At 37.3% G+C, this 19,211-nt stretch overlaps 1 protein-coding gene across 1 annotated transcript; it reads right to left on the reverse strand.

The window, feature by feature from the left end:
- Positions 1-6,058: 6,058 nt before the first annotated feature.
- LOC106968257 (E3 ubiquitin-protein ligase RNF168-like) lies at positions 6,059-10,207 on the reverse strand. Its single transcript, XM_053202173.1, is given in 1 exon segment — positions 6,059-10,207. A coding segment is annotated over 1 exon segment (1,695 nt). The 5' UTR covers positions 9,973-10,207; the 3' UTR covers positions 6,059-8,277.
- Between the last annotated feature and the right edge of the window lie 9,004 nt (positions 10,208-19,211).

Genomic DNA, 19,211 nt, shown 5'->3' on the forward strand with positions numbered 1-19,211 from the left:
CACCACCCTGCCTTTCACCAGGTCCTGAGGTCCCTAGCAGATCTGCCTTCTTACTTCATTCTTCTAGAGTCTTCCTATGTTTATTTATACATACAAGCTGGAGTTTTTTAGTTGAATTTAGTGGGAATAATAGGACAAGTAGATCTACTCCATATACTTGGAATTTTAAGTCCAGAAAGCATATTCATAAAAGTTACCCAAGATACTTTACATAGAACTATCTATTCTCGTGATTTTCCTGTCAAAGTCTATATAGCTATTTTTCTTCCCAACAAGGAGTTCTGGTTTGTTCCATTAGTCATCAGTATCTAAGTATATATTAAATTTTTGATCGATAGGATAAAAAACACTTTATCTCATCATAAGTACACTTCAGAGCATTTTGAAAAGGTAGATGGCAGGGAAATCATATTTAATTCATCCAGGTCTTTAATTTAAAGCATCTTGGTTAAGGGAGATCAAATTAATTTTTGAGAAATTTCTGTTATCTTTTGAATTTATCTAGAATTTATTCTGCAGATTAAGTTTTTAAAAATTATGGCCAATGCCAACTTACAGCTCCTCTAATCATTCATCATTAAATGAAAAAATGTAATAAAAAATAGAATTACTGATAAAAGTAAGTGTCCCAATTTAGAGAGAAATGCCTTTTTTTCTTTTTTTTTTTTTTAAGGTTTGGCACAAGTTAGGCACATAGGCTAGAGGAATAACCCTTATTTGGGCTCACGTTCTAAGAACGGATGCGTGAGTCACAAAATTTAGCCAATTAGAGTATACTGGGCACAAATTATTTTTCTAGTTCTTTAGATACCGAGCATGTGCCAATTATTACAGAATATATTAAGGCTTAGGCATAGTGTCCTGTTGTGTGTCAAAAAGCAGTGAGAGAATTTATGAAAAACACATTTTAAGTGTTAAAATTACAGATAAATATATTACCTAAAGCATTTTCCTTTAATTGTTTCGTTTTATTTTGAACAAGTCTTTAAACCTGCATAAATGTTGCATGAGTAATAAAATGAATTCCCAGATACTCTTCACCTAGACTCAGTGTTAACACTTTGCCACATCGGCTCTCCTCATATATAATAACAAATATTATATCTCATATTCAAAAGAATATGTTTATAGATTGTGCTATTATGGTACAATAAATTTGATTATTGTTATTTAGTAGTTGTGCCGAGTTATAGAATTCAGTCATTTGTCAGCACCATGATGCTTTACCCGTTAATACTTTCCCACACATAGCCTTAAGAAACAGCAGTACTAGCATCAAATTCAGGACTTTAATACTAATGCAATATTGTCATCTAATATATTGTGCATATGTACAGGGTCAAACTTTGCCATTTGTACTAATGACATTCTTTATATCATTATTCCCTCATGGTACTGGACATTGTCCTAGATCACCACCGCATTTAGGTGTCATGTCTCTGCAGTCTCTTTTTATATAAAAAAGTTCCCCAGTACTACAGAATAGAATATAGACCAATTATTTTGTTGAACGACCCTCAATTTAAGTTTACCTAATGCCGTGTCATGTGGAGATCCAGGTTATGCATTTATGTCAGGGACATTACACATATTTTGTCTTGTTTCCAGTGCTTCATATCAGGAGCTGCTTGAGGTCTGTTTTTCTCATTATTAGTGATGCTAACTTTGATTACTTGGAATGCATGTACCCCTCAAGTCTTTTCACTGTAAATTTCCTTTGTAATTAATGAGAAATTGGGGGGAAGATATTATTAGCCCAGGCAAATATGCCGTTACCCAAACTTTTAGCTAACAGCATTAACATCCATTGATGATCTTATCTGAAATGACCATTGTCTGTGTCAATTCCTCTATATTTATTAAGTTGGCATTTGTGTGTGTGTGTCTTAGTATGGACTAATGAATTCTCATTTTAAACAACAGGTTATATTTAATTTCTGTCATTCATTTTATGACTCATTTTTCCTAAATTTGGCTTAGTCTCAGCTCCTTCAGGCTGGCTTGTACATTTTGTTGAAATGTCATTATGTTCTTTTAAGTGCTTCCTTAATTTATGGCACAAGAAGATGGCCCAGATGCATCTTGTATTTTCCTTCCTCCAGCCCTGGAACCAGCCACTTCCCTTTTTAACATGGAATGGTACTTAGAAACGAGTATCTCAATACTAATTACCACATTGGAATTTCTCACTCAATTCAGTGCCATGTATTTTTTGGCCTTGCCTTCTCCCAATTCATGTTATATTTCTTTCATTCTAAAAATGAGAGATATTGGCTTCCTGAAACATCAATATTTTATTTTTTCATTACTAAAATACATATAAAATTGTTTCAGAATTGCTATACCCATGTCACTATGGAAAACAAATTTACATCAAAGAGTTCAAGATTTCTTTCCAGTTCTTTTTTGTATTTAGATTGAAGGCATATCATCAAAGTACTGTGTTCCAAATTATTTTGGTTAGTTTTATTTTCCTTCACTGTAACTTATGTTATTCACATTAAAAACAGTTATATTCATTTGTTTCAATTTACTTTTAGTGTTTAATCTATCCTTGTTGATTCCATTTTATTTTCCAATATGTAATACATATGTAATATGTAATCCAATATGTAATATATATATCCATAATATACATAATCCAATATGTAATAACTCCCAAAAGTAAAAGCTGTACAAAAATATACTCAGAAAGCTGTCACTCCCTCTTGTATCCATTCCACCCTGATATTACCCACCCTCATAAATAACTAATCTCATGAGGTTTTGTTCCACATTCCTGTGATTCTTCTTGCAAAAATAAGCAGATACATTCTTACCCTCACCTCTATCTTACACGAAGGTATCATGTACTAAATGCTTTTTTGAACGTCAGGTTTTTTTCATGTAACAACATATCCTGAAAACCACACCATATCAATTCCTGGAGATATTCCTCATTCTTTTCTACAACCCCATAATATTCCATTGTGTAGATGTACTATAAATAGTTTATTCAGTCATCTCCTGTGGATGAGAATTTAGTTGTTTCCAATATTTTACAATGGCAAATAATGCTGGAATCAATAACTTAATATATATTTATTTTTGTAGTGTTAGAGGTGTAAAATACTTTAAAATTTGGTTTACTTACAAGGTCTATAAGAGAAATATATCTTGGGTTGCTACTATTACAATTTTAAGAATTCCAAACCAAATAACCACGACAGTAACACTGCTCACGCATTTGCAATCCTAAATCTATCCAAAAATAGACAAGGAGGGGGCACCTGGGTGGTTCAGTCAGTTAAGCGTCCAACTCTTGGTTTCCGCTCAGGTCAGGCTCTCTGCTGTCAGCGTGAAGCCTGTTTCGGATCCTCTGTGTCCCTCTATGTCCCTTCCCCACTCATGCGCGTGCTTGCATGCTCTCTCAGAAAAGAAATAAACATTAAAAAAAAAAAACAGACAAGGAGGAGTGAGGTATATGGAGACCAAAATATCAGCTTTATCACTAATGAGTCTGAAGTGAAGAAGCTGCTTGTGACAGAGGGTTTTGGTGCCTCAGGCCAAACCTCTTTGCCTCTAACTTCAGCTGCACCTCTTTTAAGTACCCTTTGTATCTTAACATCCCATCTCAATTACCCACAGTGTCTGCAAAGCCATTACTTACTTACTCAGCAATCCAGTACAGCAGCCAGGAGGTGTGAAAGTCCCTAGGGGTAAACCCTCAATGAACTAAGACAGGAATTGGTGGATAAAGGCTGCATGCTAGAGGGACAATTCTAAGTATACTCTACACAGTTTCTCAGAGGGCCACCGAAGAGATTGAACACATCATTTAACCAGTTCAATAACACGTTTCTTATTGATTTTTCTTCCTCCACTGTCCCATTATACTCATTCCTTCACTCCTGTTCCTGGAGTCCACTCCCAAATACGTTACCTGCACCCGAGTCCTTGTCTGAGACTCTGCTTTGGAAAAGAAACTGAATTAAGACACTTGCTTAGACACACAGTAATTAAATGCAATACCAATGTTACACTGATTTACAGGCCCAAGCAGGCCGTGCAGACCACTGTGATACCTATGATGCGGATTCCTATCCCAGTAAAATGTTTGGCATGGATGAGAACACAATGAGCGAAGCGCCTCACTTGGCTAAAAGACACAAGACTGCTTTGCTCACGCACTGTTGTTTTCCCCCAATTCTGCCATCACAGAGTTTTTATCATAATGGATATTGCACTTTGTCAAATGATTTTTCTGCATCTATTGAAATGATCATATGGTTTATCCTTTCTCTTACTGATGTGATATATCACATTGATTGATTTGTAAATACTGAACCACGCTTGCAACCCAGGAATAAATCCCAGTTGATCACAGTGAACGATGTCCAACAGACACATGGAAAGATGCTCATCATCACTCATCATCAGGAAAATGCAAATCAAAACTACAATGAGATATCGCCTGGCAGCAGAGTGGCTAAAATCAACAACACAAGAAACAACAGGCATTGGTGAGGATATAGATTAAAAACAACACTCATGCACTGCTGGTGGGAATACAAACTGGTACAGCCACTGTGGAAGATAGTATGGAGGTTCTTCAAAAAGGTAAAAATAAAACTACTTTGTGGTCCATCAATCACGCTACGGGGTATTTACCAAAGAATACAAGAACACTAATTCAAAGGGATACATGCACCCCTATGTTTATAGCAGCATTATTTATAATAGCCAAGATATGGAAGCAGCCTGAGTGACCATCAGTTAATGAATGGATAAAGAAGATATGTAATATACATACAATGGAATATTATTCAGTCATAAGAAGGAAAAAAAAAGAAAGTTTGCCATTTGCAATGACATGGATGGAGCTAGAGAGTATAATCCTAAATGAAGTCAATCAGAGAAAGACAAATACCATATGATTTCACTCACTCATATGTGGAACTTAAGAAACAAAACAAAGGAACAAAGGGGAAAAATAGAGACAGATCAAGAAACAAACTTTTTTTTAATGTTTACCTATTTTTGAGACATAGAGAGAGACAGAGCATGAGCAGGGGAAGGGCAGAGGGAGATACACACACAGAATGTGAAGCAGGCTCCAGGCTTTGAGCTGTCAGCACAGAGCCTGACGCGGGGCTTGAACTCACAAGCTGTGAGATCATGACCCGAGCTGAAGTTGGACACTTAACCAAATGAGCCACCCAGGAGCCCCGACAAACTGTGAATTATAGAGAACAAATTGATGGTTACCATAGGGGTGGGAGGGGCAGGATGGGTTAAATAGGTGATGGGGATTAAGGAGGGCACTTATAATGAGCACCGGGTGATACATGGAATTGCTGAATCACTATATCATACACCTGAAACAAATATAATGCTGTGTGCTAACTGTACTGGAATTGAAATAAAAACCTAAAAAAGACCTGACAAACATGAACAAAATACTTAATGGCCTTAATTAATATAACTGAAGAAATCCTAAAAGGGTACTTGCAAATTGAATCCAGCAACATGTTAACAAACACAATCACATGTGATATGCTTTCTTAAAATAATGCAATGCGGTTCAGTATTAGAAAGGCTATGGATTATATCATTATGCCATAGAAAAATTATGGTTATTCAGTCGGAGGTTGAAGGGGCAATTGATGAAATTCCCATTCATGTTTTGAAAATTCAGAAAGCCAGAAGGTTATAAACATGATGGCTTACAGATTTCTCATTTATACAGATTTATGTATTTATGTCTATCTATACATATTTTAATATATATTTATGTCATGTATCTTTCATATATATTTCTTATGCTAAATGGTAAAGCAATAAATGCCTTCCCTCTAGAGTCAAGAATATGAGAAATATGATCATTTTTATTACCTTTATTTAACACTACTTAAGTTTTAAGACCAGATATGGGTTATAAATCCAGAAAAAGAACAGACAACATCATCATTTTTTGAAAAATAGAACACTACCAGTCTTAGAAGTACAACAAAAATTGAATGAAACATATTTAAATTATGAAAATAGCGATAAGAGACTGAGTTACATAATAAGTATACAAACTGCAAGCATGGCAGAAAAAAAACTAGTTAGAAGGTATAATGGAAAATCTATTGTCTTCAGATTTAAACAATAAAATATAAAGTGTCTAAGAGTAAACTAGATAAAATGAGCAGGACCTATGAGCAGAAAACTATAAAACTTGACTAAATACCATAACGAACACTTACATACATTGAAGAGAGACACCATGTTGTCGGTTACAAAGACTAAATATTTTAAACTTGCCAACCCTCTCCGAAGTATTTTCTAAATCAAATCTAACAGCAAGAAGCTAGGCATTTTTAGTTCAAATTTTGCAGAATGTTTGCTTAGATCAATCAGGAAGCAAGAATAAATAAGAAATATTTTTAAAGCAAGATTTGTGTAATCAGATACCACAGTGTGTTAAGTAGAGTAGTTAAACTCATTGGTACTATTTTGGGAAAAGACAAATGAAACAACAAGGTAAAAATTCTAAGGGAAATGTGTATTTAATAACTCATGACGTTAATGTAAACCGAACCAATAAAGAAACAAAAGGCACTCTAATAAATAACGCTGAGGAAGCACTAATGTGGCAAAGTAGGTTGATCTCTACTTAACTGCAAGATAAATTACAAGCAAATGAATGATCTGCGATTTTGAATACAACCTTATAATTTCTAGAAAACTAGCATATTTCTCAGATCCAGTGGATCTTTTGCAGCTAAAGACAAAGAGAGAAACCAGTTTTTCTTTAAACATAAATACTTTTTTTTAGCTCCAGGACATTTTATTGTATTTTTATTTTAAAAGGACAGAGAACTAGAGATCAGCAGAAATGCTGTTAAAACTGCTGTTTGCTTAAAGTCGTTCATATTAATAAACAAGAGATTAAGTCTCTGAGTTGAATTTGACAAAATGAAATCACTGCCTTCTGATTTAACTTTCAGGGGTAAGACAGCAAAACCCAAGCATCAGACTTTCTTTTTCTGTCCATCAACACAAATAACAGTATCAATACAAATGATAGTATAAAGAAATAGACACATAGTTATGTCTCAGGTCTCACAACATGAGATACTATATTTAACTCCTAAAGTAAATTCCCATTTTTTTCCTGGGATAGCAGATTAAGAGAAATGTTAATTCCCCCAACTTCAGGTAATTTAGTAACTGATTTTGATTTGCCACCAGATCCAGATACTATGGTGTGAAAAACTAAAACACCCAAATGTTTTCCATGTCATTTAGCAAAGATAGGAGGAAGGAGAATCCTCTGCCAAAACTCACCTGCTACTCCACCTTGACCCCTTTTCTGATTATTCCCTCAGTTCCAGTGTTTCTAAATTGTCAATCCACCCCATTGAGCCTCACCCCAACTTTTAACTCCTTTTGCAACAAGAGACTAGTTTCCTTTGTCAACTAATTCCTAATTTTCCAGGAAACTCTTATTTTTCTGATCTCACATTAATCATAAACCATTTTAAATGGAAGAAATTGCTATAATGCTTAAAATAATTCAAGTCAAACTGAAAACTAGATTCCTTTGGTGTTATGGAAGATACGTTTCAAGCGTTCTGCAAATATATGGGAAAGTAGCAGGAGAACTTACCCTGCCTGGATTCCTAACTACTTGGTATAGTATTATAATCTTGCTTTGATTACTAGCTAGGATAAAAAGGGAAAGAAGCAAAGGCCAAAAAGCATGCATTTTTTGGAAAGAAAATGGCACTTGAAGATTTCTCGGGAGTTCGCCAAGGCATTTTTATATTCATAAGGATTGTCAAACTTAGTACATCACAGTTATTTAAAAGGAAAAGACTGGGACTCCTGATTACCACTGAGTTTGGCAGAAACGCATGTGTATATTCCTCCCTCATAATCACAGTCTTTTTTTTTTTTAATTTTTTTTTAACGTTTATTTATTTTTGAGACAGAGAGAGACAGAGCATGAATGGGGGAGGGTCAGAGAGAGGGAGACACAGAATCTGAAACAGGCTCCAGGCTCTGAGCTGTCAGCACAGAGCCCGACGCGGGGCTCGAACTCACGGACCGCGAGATCATGACCTGAGCCGAAGTCGGCCGCTTAACCCACTGAGCCACCCAGGCGCCCCAACACAGTCCTTTTATTAAGGACAGGGAATGTGACCACAGAGCAGAATTAATGAAACAATTTATAAAGACTCTCCAACCAAAAAGAGATGATCACAATCCAGCTTTACTAGATTACAAAAGACTCCCTTTACTCACACATTACTTTCCATACCTCTGAAACATCTGAAAAATAGTTGTCTGTGACTTACTAGATGGTAGGGAATGAGCCCTTTTAGATACATTACAATTATCTGTAGAAGGATTTGGTATCTTTCTCCTGTTAACATTAACTGAATGTTTCAACTGGATCTTAAGAGATGGCTGTCAGTTTTCATTTTCTGAGCCTCTCCGAGATTTTAAATGCTCTCTATCAGTCTGTTTTTTGAACTTCTGGTCTTTGGAATACTTCCTCTGCCCACTTCGCAATTTGTCTGGAAGTGAAGATATAGGACGTAGCTGATATTCATCTGGGGACCCTTTTTGCCGGTTGGGCCTCATTTGTTCTTTGTCTATTTCTTGCTGAAGCTGATATGCAAAAAACCAGTCCTGCTCTTCCTGTTTATTTCTCTCAGAAGGCAAGCATTCCAAATCTATGACATTCTCGGTAACGTTGATTTCTGTTTCCTCTGGAGCTGAGGAAGCTTTGGGGAACATTTTCTTTCTTTTTGCAGAAATGCATGGATCCGTGACTGCTTCAAACAAAGATTCCTGGTTTTTTCCTTTGGAAATATCTTCACTGATCAGTAGGCCATCGTCTTCATTTTCTGTGTCAACTTTGTTACTTTCAATGATCTGTGTCATACCTGATACAGTGCATGCACTCTCTGTTTCTCCAAAGCAGGGAACTCTGGCTTCAGGTCCCTTGTTATTTAGGGCACGTAACTCTTTATCACGATTGCTTCGTGTCATTTTAATTTTTTGTTGAAGGCACCATTCTCTACCGTTGTCATGCAACTGAGGTACAGGTGACTCTACTGAAGACTGTGCAGCCTGTTCTTGAATGTCCATGGATAGTTGTGGAAAAACTGTTGGCATATCTTCTTCACTTACTGTATCTTGCCACACAGGGCTTTTTACGACAGTGGTGTCAGTTTCCTTGGACATGGAGATATTCCTGCTTTCTTGGGCAACTTCAGACCGTGATGTTGACCCAAACTGAAATTTAGGTGAGAAGTATGTCTGAATATCTCCAGTGTTGGTGTTTCTCTTCTTACTTTTCTTTGGAGACTTGGCTGTGACCGTACCAGGTTTTGTGGAATTCAAAGGAGAAGCCAAGTCCTTTCTGTCACAGTAATTAAGATTAAAGCTTAGCTTTCTTGCTAGTTCTTCATCACTTTTCAGTTGTTCCTCCAGCTCTCTTTGCCTTTTTCGTGACTGCCGTCTTTCCTCCTCTTCTTCTTCTGCCAATAATCTCTGTATGTATTCTTTACTCATTTTTTCTTCATTTTCTTCAATGGCTCGTCGCTCTGCCTCCATCTTGCTTACCTCCTCTTCATATTCTTTTCTCAATTCCCCGGGCTTACTTAATAAGCGAACTGGCTTAAAGTCATCAACCATCTCCTCTGATTTCTGCCCAGACATTCTAAGCCTGCATTCTTCTGGATAGTGTTTTTGAATTATCTGCCACAGTTCCAGGTTGACAAGAGAATTTCTTCGGGCATGGTACCGGGTCCACGAAGAGATCCGGCGGCGACAGAAAGGACAGCATAAACTTGCCTTTTCGATAGTTGACTGGAAACATTGATTACAGAGTGTGTGGTTACAAGGCAGAGTTACGGGCTCGATTAAGATTTCCAAACAGATGAGGCACTGGCATTCCGACAAGGAAGGGACGGCGTTTTGGGGCGCGGCCATTTTAATACGCTAAAAAGTCACATTCGGCATCAATACCAGCTGAGGAGGCTTCCTTATCTCAGTGTGGCCAGGTCCAAGACTGCCCACGCACAAAGCTTCGGGACCCCAACTCCACGAAAAACACTGTTTTCCCCCCGGGGGGGGCCAGAGCACGGCTCCCGTTTGACTGTTAGCGTGCGGCCAACACGCAGAGGAGCATGGGATGACGCAAGCGTCCGGCCTCTGTGCGCCTGAGCCCACGCCCCCCTTTCTTGCGTCAGCCGTGAAGCCTAATGTTTGCGACAGTGCCGTAGCAACCCAACGAGGGCTAGTGACCAAAAAACATTTAGCTTCATAATATTAGTTTTTTAAATTTAGAAGAAAAAATGAACAAAAATAACAAAATGGATGCCAGGGAAATCTTTGAAAAATGACAAGGGATAAATATTTTCACATATAAATAATTCTTAAAATGATAAATATCCCCCAATTGAAAAAAAGGGCACATAACATTAATGGTCAATCAACAAAGGAAAAACTATAATGGCCAATTAAAAAAAATGTTTTTCCATCTCACTAATACTAGAGTCAATTAAGCTATTTTATCTTCATTCATTCATTCATTCATTCATTCAAAATACATTCATCTGGGGGGCCTGGGGGGCTCAGTCGGTTAAACATTGGACTGGTATTTTCAGCTCAGGTCATGATCTCACAGCTTGTGGGTTCAAGCCCTGCCTCAGGCTCTGTGCCGACAGCACGGACCCTGCTTGGAGTTCATTCTCTCTTTCTTTCTCTCTCTCTCTCACTCTCTCTGACCCTCTCCAAGTTACATGCTCTCTGTCTCTCTCAAAATAAGTAAATAAACTAAAAAAACCCACAAAATACATTAATCTAGGACCCATTTTATGCCAAGTACTTTTGTGGGTCACTAAGAACAGAGAACTGTATGAGACATTACCCCTGACTTTATGAAAAAGACAGGGGTGCCTGGGTGGCTGAGCCGGTCAGGCATCTGACTCTTGGTTTTGGCTCAGGTCATAATTTCATGGTTTGTGGCATCGAGCCTCACATTGGGCTCTGTGATGATAGCATGAAGCCTACTTGGGATTCTCTCTCTCCTTCTCTCTCTGCACCTCCTCATGCTCTCTCTCTCTCTCTCAAAACAAGGAAACTTTGAAAAAAACAGAAAAACAGAAACTAATCAAATAAGAAAACAACAGCATGACTTCAGATATTGATAAATACATAACAAATACCAAGTATGCTAAATTTATAGAGAGCCGCTGGGAATACTATTAGCATGCAAGAAAAATAGATATGATCTTTTCAAAGACTAATTTGGCAATCTGTATTAATAGTTTTGAAATTTTTATACCTTTTTAAAACCTTTTACCTGGAAATAATTTAGGAACCCCAAGAACTGAAAAACATAGTAAAGTATTCCTATGATACTTTCTCCTACCTTTCCCCAATGATAACATCTTACATAGTCATACTAAAATATCAAAACCAGGAAATTGACATTGGTACAATACTATTAACTCAATTATAGGCCTTATTTAAATATCTTTAGTTTTTACATGTATTCATCTGTGTTTTTGGTGCGTAGTACTATGAAAGTTTTTCACCTGTATAGATTCACGTAACCACTACCACAATCAGGATACAGAAATGTTCCATCACCACAAAATCTCCCCAATCATATCCCCCTTATAGTTTCATGTCTTCCCATTCTAACCCGGACCACCAATGATCAATTCTCCATCACTATCATTTTTTTATTCTGAGAGTATTATATAAATGGAATCATACACTATATAATCTTGTGAGATTGGCTTTTTTCTTGACTCAGCATAATGCCCTAAAGATCCATCCAAGTTTTTGTGGGTATCAAAAATTGGTCTCTCTTCATGGCTGAGTTATATCCTCGTTATATGGGTGAACAAGTTTCTTCACCCATTCACCCATCAAAGGGCATCTGGGTTATTTCCAGTATGGGGCTATTACAAATAAAGCTGCCATGAATATTCCTGTGCACAATTTCACAATTGTGATTACTGGGTCCTATGACATGTAAATAGCATAACTTTATAAGAAACTGCTGCACTGTTTTCAGAGGGTTGGGGCATTTTACATTTCCATCAACAATCTATGTCAGATTCAGTTTTTTCACATCCTGCCAGCATTTGGTGTTGTCACTATCTTCTGTTTTAGTCTTTCTGATTAATGTGCACTGATATCATGCCTTTTATTTGCATTTACCTAATGCCTAGTGTCCCTGAACATATTTTTATGTGCTCATTTACCCTCTGTATATCCTCTCTGGTTAAATGTCTGGTCACCTTTTTTGCATATTTTCCAATGGGAATATGATCTTACTATTGAGTTTAAAGCGATTCATATATATGGTGGATATAAGTCCTATGTCAAATATGTTACTTGTGAAATTTCTTAGTCAGTAGCTTGTCTTTTCATCCTCTTAATACATTCCCTTACAGAGTAAAAGTTTAAAACTTTTGATAAAGACCAATTTGTCTTTTTTATTTTCTCTTATGGATTGCACTTTTGGTGTCATGCCTAAAAATTCTGCTGAACCAAAATTATAAATATTTCCTCCTGCATTTTCCTATGAAAATTTAAAAGTTTTATACTTTACATTTATTTTTTTTAAGTTTTATAGTTAACATTTAGATCTATGATCCATTCTGAGTTAATTCTGGTGTAAGGTGTGAGGCTTAGGTTGAGGTTTATTTTCTGATCTATGGATACATCCAAATGTACAACATGATTTACTAAAAAGATCATCATTCCTCCAATGAATTGCTTTTTTCATTAACAAAAATCAGTTGGATATACTTGTGTGAGTCACTTTCCGGACTCTCTATTCTGTTCCCCTAATCTATGTGTCTGTTCATTTCTCTATAAGACATTGCCTTGCGTTTATTTCTTTTGATTCAACAATTTTATTTCTATGAATTTATCTCTAAGACAAAAATATAAGAATTCTCCATAAGAGACAGACATACATTGAAAAATGTGCATGTAAGAATGCCCATAGCAGCATTTTTTACATATTGAATAACTGAACAATCTAAAGTCTATGAAAGAACAAAGGTTAAAGAAATTATGATTTCAGATTCCAGCAAAATGACTTTACTTAGCTAATACAGGAACTCTTCCTATAAAACCCAATGATGTTGGATAAACCTAATACATTTTAATATAGAGTTGACTTCAAAAAATGTGAACTCTTCAGGAGCCAGAATTGAAGAGCTTCCTGAGAGCCAGAATTCTAGAAGTACATGCTGATTTTTGTGGAGCTCTGGACACAGTACTAGCCCAATGATAGGAGGATCTTGATTTCAATGCACACATATGTAAGGCTGATCACAGATTTGTTCACTCAAGGTGGAACACTAGAACTGAGAACTGGGATTATGATTGAGACACTAGAAAGACTAATCCTAGTGAATGAGAAATAAAAATTCTCCACCTATCTACCCAGTGAAATGACAATAAACCTTTAGAGTGAAATTAAATTCCTATGATGGAGCCCCACATAGGTAGAATCTACTAACCCCAAACTTAGCCTAGGAACCTCCAAGACAGTAAATTAACATAAACAATTGTACCTGGCTATCGACACCCTACACAGCCTAGAAAGCCTAGCAGGAAAAAAATACAAACCATCTGCAGAAATAACCCAGGCCACAAGATTCCTCCTAAACAACAACAACAACAACAACAACAACCTCCGCTTAAAATGAACTAACAAGTTTAAAAATATAGGTGCGGGGTGCCTGGGTGGCTCAGTCAGTTAAGCCTCCAACTCTTGATTTCGGTTTGGGTCATGATCTCATGGTTCGGGCTGACAGTGCAGGGCCTGCTTGAGATTCTCTCTCTCTCTCTCTCTCTCTCTCTCTCTCTCTCTCTCCGTCTAGCTCTCTCTCTCTGCCCCTCCCCCAATCATGCACGCTCTCTCTTTCCCCCCTCAAAATAAATAGACTTAAAAAAATAAAAAGAAACTAAAAATAGAGATGAAATCTGCAACTATATCAAGACCAACAGATACTATAAACAAGAGGATTAACACACAAAGAACTTGGAGAAAAACCTATAGACGGCCTTTTATGAGTTTACAACCACACTGTCCAATATAAACATGATGTAAACCATGAATATGAGTCACCTATATAATTTTAAAGGTAATTAAATGTTCACATCAAAAAGGAAAAGAAATAGGTGAAATTAATTTCAGTAGTTTAATATTTTACTTTAATTTTTAAAAATCCTTTTTTTCTATAAATTGTTTGAAATCCTGTGTATATTTCATATTTAAAGCACATCTTAATTCGGACTAACCACATTTGAAGTGTTCAAGAGTCATATGGAAGCTGGTAGCTATCATATTGGACATTGCCTGTAGGTTATAAAGTAAGTAGATATAAAATGAGTTATAGGACTCATTCATTCAATGATGATTCACTGAGTTCCTACTATATACCAAACACTAAGAAAGCCACAGTGCACTCAAATAGATAAAGTTCCTATATTCACGTGGCTTAAGTACCAATGTGTGTGGAGGAGGGGGCATAGAGAAATACAATTAACAAGAAAATATATATTATGCTAGATGGTGATATGTGTTGCAGGAGAAAAAATTAATCAGGGCAGCACAGATAAGGAGGACCCTTGTGTGTGCACATGTGAAGTGTAGGGGTTATAGGGGTATTACCTTATGCCACTTATTAATGAACATCTCATAAATAAGGTGATATTTGAGCAGGGACTTATAAACAAAGAAGCAAATACTGGAGATTATCAACAAAAAATACATAGTCACTGATTTTTTTTAAAAAAGCTCTGCATAAATTAAACAGAAGATTAGACATAGCTGAAGAAAGGATTAGGACTCAATTCAGAAAATGTAGTATAGTAAATATTTTCAAAGGTTTTCCAGCTGAATACATGAATTCAGCAAAGTCGCAGGGTACAAAATCAATGTACAGAAACTGGTTGCATTTCTGTACACCAATAATGAAGCAACAGAAAGAGAAATCAAGAAATCAATCCCACTTACAATTGCTCCAAGAACCATAAAAATATCTAGGAATAAACCTAACCAAAGATATAAAAGATCCGTATGCTGCAAACTATAGAAAACTTACAAAGGAAATTGAAGAAGACACAAAGAAATGGAAAAACATTCCATGCTCAGGGAATGGAAGAATGAATATGGTTAAAATGTCAATACTGGGCGCCTGAATGGCTCAGTCGGTTGAGCGTCCGACTTTGGCTCAGGTCACGATCTCATGGCTCGTGAGTTTGAGCCCTGCGTCGGGCTCTGGGCTGACAGCTCAGAGCCTGGATCCCACTTCAGATTCTGTGTCTCCCTCTGTCTGCCCCTCCACTGCTTGCACTCTGTCTCTCGCATTGTCTCAGGGATGGATAAACATTAAAAAAAAATTTTTAATGTCAATACTACCCAAAGCAATCTACACATTCAATGCAATCCCAATCAAAACTGCACCAGCATTCTTCTCGAAACTAGAACAAGCAATCCTAAAATTTGTATGAAACCACAAAAGACCCCGAAGACCCAAAGTAATATTGAAGAAGACCAAAGTGGGAGGCATCACAATCCCAGACTTCAGCCTCTACTACAAAGCTGTAATCATCAAGCGGCATGGTAATAGCACAAAAACAGACACATAGACCAATGGAAGAGAAAAAAGACTCCAGAATTGGACCGACAAAAGTGTGGCCAGCTAATCTTTGACAAAGCAGCAAAGAGTATCCAGTGGAAAAAAGACAGTGTCTTTAGCAAATGGTGCTGGGAGAACAGGACAGCAACATGCAGAAGGATGAAACTAGACCACTTTCTTACACCATTCACAAAAACAAACTCAAAATGGATAAAGGACCTGAACGTGAGACAGGAAACCATCAAAACCCTAGAGGAGAAAGCAGGCAACAACCTCTTTGACCTCAGCCATAGCAATTTCTTGCTCGATGCATCTCCAAAGGCAAGGGAATTAAAAGCAAAAATGAACTAATGGGACCCCAATATCAAGATAAAAAGCTTCTACACTGCAAAGGAAACAATCAACACAACTAAAAGGCAACCAAGGGAATGGGAAAAGATATTTGCAAATGACATATCTGATAAAGGGTTAGTATCCAAAATCCATCAAGAACTTACCAAACTCAACACCTGAAAAACAAATAATCCAGTGAAGAAATGGGCAGAAGACATGAATAGACACTTTTCCAAAGAAGACAACCAGATGGGCAACAGACACATAAAAGATGATCAATGTCACTCATCATCAGGGAAATACAAATCAAAACCATACTGAGATACCACCTCACACCAGTTAGAGTGGTTAAAATCAACAAATCAGGAAACTACAGATGCTGGCACAGATATGGAGAAATGGGAGCCCTCTTACACTGTTGGTGGGAATGCAAGCTGGTACAGCTGCTCTGGAAAACAGTATGGAGGTTCCTCAAAAAATTAAAAACAGAACTACCCTACAATCCAGCACTTGTACTACTACTTATCCAACAGATACAGGTGTGCTGTTTTGAAGGGGCACATTCACCCCAATGTCTATAGCAGCACTACCAACAATAGCCAACGTATGGAAAGAGCCCAAATGTCCATTCATGGATGAACGGACAAAGAAGATATGGTATATATGCATACAATGGAGTGTTACTCGGCAATCAAAAAGAATGAAATCTTGCCATTTGCAACTACGTGGATGGAACTAGCCGGCATTATGCTAAGCGAAATTAGTCAGAGAAAGACAAATATCATAGGACTTCACTCATATGAGGACTTTAAGAGATAAAACAGATGAACATAAGGGAAGGGAAGCAAAAAGAATATAAAGACAGGGAGGGGGACAAAACATAAGAGACTCTTAAATACAGAGAACAGAGGGTTGCTGGAGGGGTTGTGGGAGGGGAGATGGGCTCAATGGGTAAGGGGCATTAAGAAATCTACTCCTGAAATTATTGTTGCACTATATGCTAACTAACCTGGATGTAAATTAAAAAACAACAACCTTAAATCAGCACTGTCCAATCTAAATAAAATAGGAAAAAGACAAATATTACATGGTATCACTTATATCTGGAATCTAAAACCAAAAAAAAAACCCCAAAACCAAACAAAACAAAAAACCCCCAAAAAACAAACAAACCAGCTCATAAAAACAGAGTAGAAAAGTGGCTGCCAAGGACAAGAGAAAATAGGGAGAGGTTGGTAAAAGGGTACAAATTTTCAGCTATAAGAGGACTAAGGTCTGAGAATCAAATGTATGACAGGGTAGCTACAGTTGATAACACTGTAATTTTAAAAATAATTAAAACTGAAGTACCTGAGTAGCTCGGTTCGTTAATCAACCTCTTGATTTTGGCTCAGGTCATAATCTCACATTTCATGAAACTGAACCTGGCGTCGGGCTCTCTGCTGACAGCACAGAGCCTGCTTGGGATTCTTTCTCTTCTCCCTCTCTCTCTCTCTGCCCCTCCCCTGCTTGAGCATGCACGCTCGCACTCTCTCACTCTCCCTCTCTCAGAATACATAAACATTTAAAAGAGTAATAAAAATAAATATTAGCCACATATACAATTTTATCTTTTGTAGCAGCCACATTACAAAAGTAAAAATAAATAGGTGAAATTACTTTTAATACTATACTTTATTAGTGATTGAATATTTTTAATACAATATAGCCAAAATATTATTTTGATATGCAGCACTGGCCACATTTCACATGCTAAATAGCCACAATTACTTAGGAGCTATCATATCAAACAGCACAGCCTGGATCCCTACATACATTACTACAGACAGCCTTTTACATGCTCTGCTGTTTGACCCTGAGACAACCCAAAAAATGAGTGAATTACCATGTCTATCCTGAAGAGAGACATCCAGGGAGAGATCCCAAGGGAGACGGAGACGGACACACACACACACACACACACACACACACACACACACACACAGGACAAAAGAGAAAGAGTATGCATATGTGTGTGCATGCACACGCACGAGGAAAAACAAGGGAGTTGGGAGACAGACAGCAGAGGCTTTTTCATTGAGTACAGATTAGAAACTGAAACTCCCTTGCAGCAGTAGGGTCCTCCAAATCAAGTTGTGCCTCCCTGAGCACCACTCCATGGTAAAGGACACCAGTGGCTGCAGTGACCAGGGCATAATACTCATGAACCTGAACTCATCCATTTAAACCTTCAGTCAAAGGTTCTACATCTCCAGAGACAGCAGGCTTGAAATCAGTGACTTCAGAGAATAAATGGAGGAGCTGAATTCCACAGAGGCATGAGGTGGTAGCAAAGGTATTCCCTATCAGGCCTTAAAGATGGAGTATGATTAACTGTTTTTGCCTGAGGCCTCTCTAAAAAGACAAGACAGATCTTATATCCTGGGTTTCTCAGCTAGGAAATGCATACTATATATACACTAATATATTTGCCAACATTTACCTCTTTGACAGAATTCAAAAGTGTAATATAGGTCCTTTTGGTAATCCTAAGAAGCTGCGACTCAAAGCAAGGACCTCATCTGAAGAGGCCAAGTATCACTGTAATAAGAGCCCCATGGACTGAGAACCTCAAGTTTGTATCCTGGGTTTGGTTCTATTGTTAGATAGTGACAGGACCCTATCAACCAATTATCCTTACAAAACCCTCCTTGGTTTCCTTATATGTAAAATTATCACCTTGGATTGTAGACTCACTCTCATCATACAACCTATGATTTTACACTGATAGAGAAAAAATGATGAAACAAAATGCTGTAGTTTTATTTTACAAGAATGGAATGGAATGAGAATGTTTTGACTCATAGGACTTTCTACATCCATCCAGGCCTGTCTTCTGCAAGGCAACACAAATTTCACAAGAACCGAACTCTCGAGAAATTAAATGCACTCCAACTCCCCTACTTTAATCTATCAGTATCCCTTATGAGTGTGCGAGTTTATGTAAGCCTTTGTATGTCGGCATTTGAGAGCAGGGAAGTTCTTAAATCATGTATACAGCTTTATAATAATTTAGTTTGAAACATCAGTGGTCAAGTCACTCCATAATGAATCTTGAAAAAATGAAAATATCTGTAGGTACAGTATTAGGTTTCCCTCTCAGTTTCCCAACATCATCCATAGTAGCCATGTTCCTTCATTTCAAGTGACACCTGTTCTGAAACCACTTGCCACCAGGTC

Source organism: Acinonyx jubatus, chromosome X, assembly GCF_027475565.1.
Source record: "Acinonyx jubatus isolate Ajub_Pintada_27869175 chromosome X, VMU_Ajub_asm_v1.0, whole genome shotgun sequence".
NCBI classification, from domain to species: Eukaryota; Metazoa; Chordata; class Mammalia; order Carnivora; family Felidae; genus Acinonyx; species Acinonyx jubatus.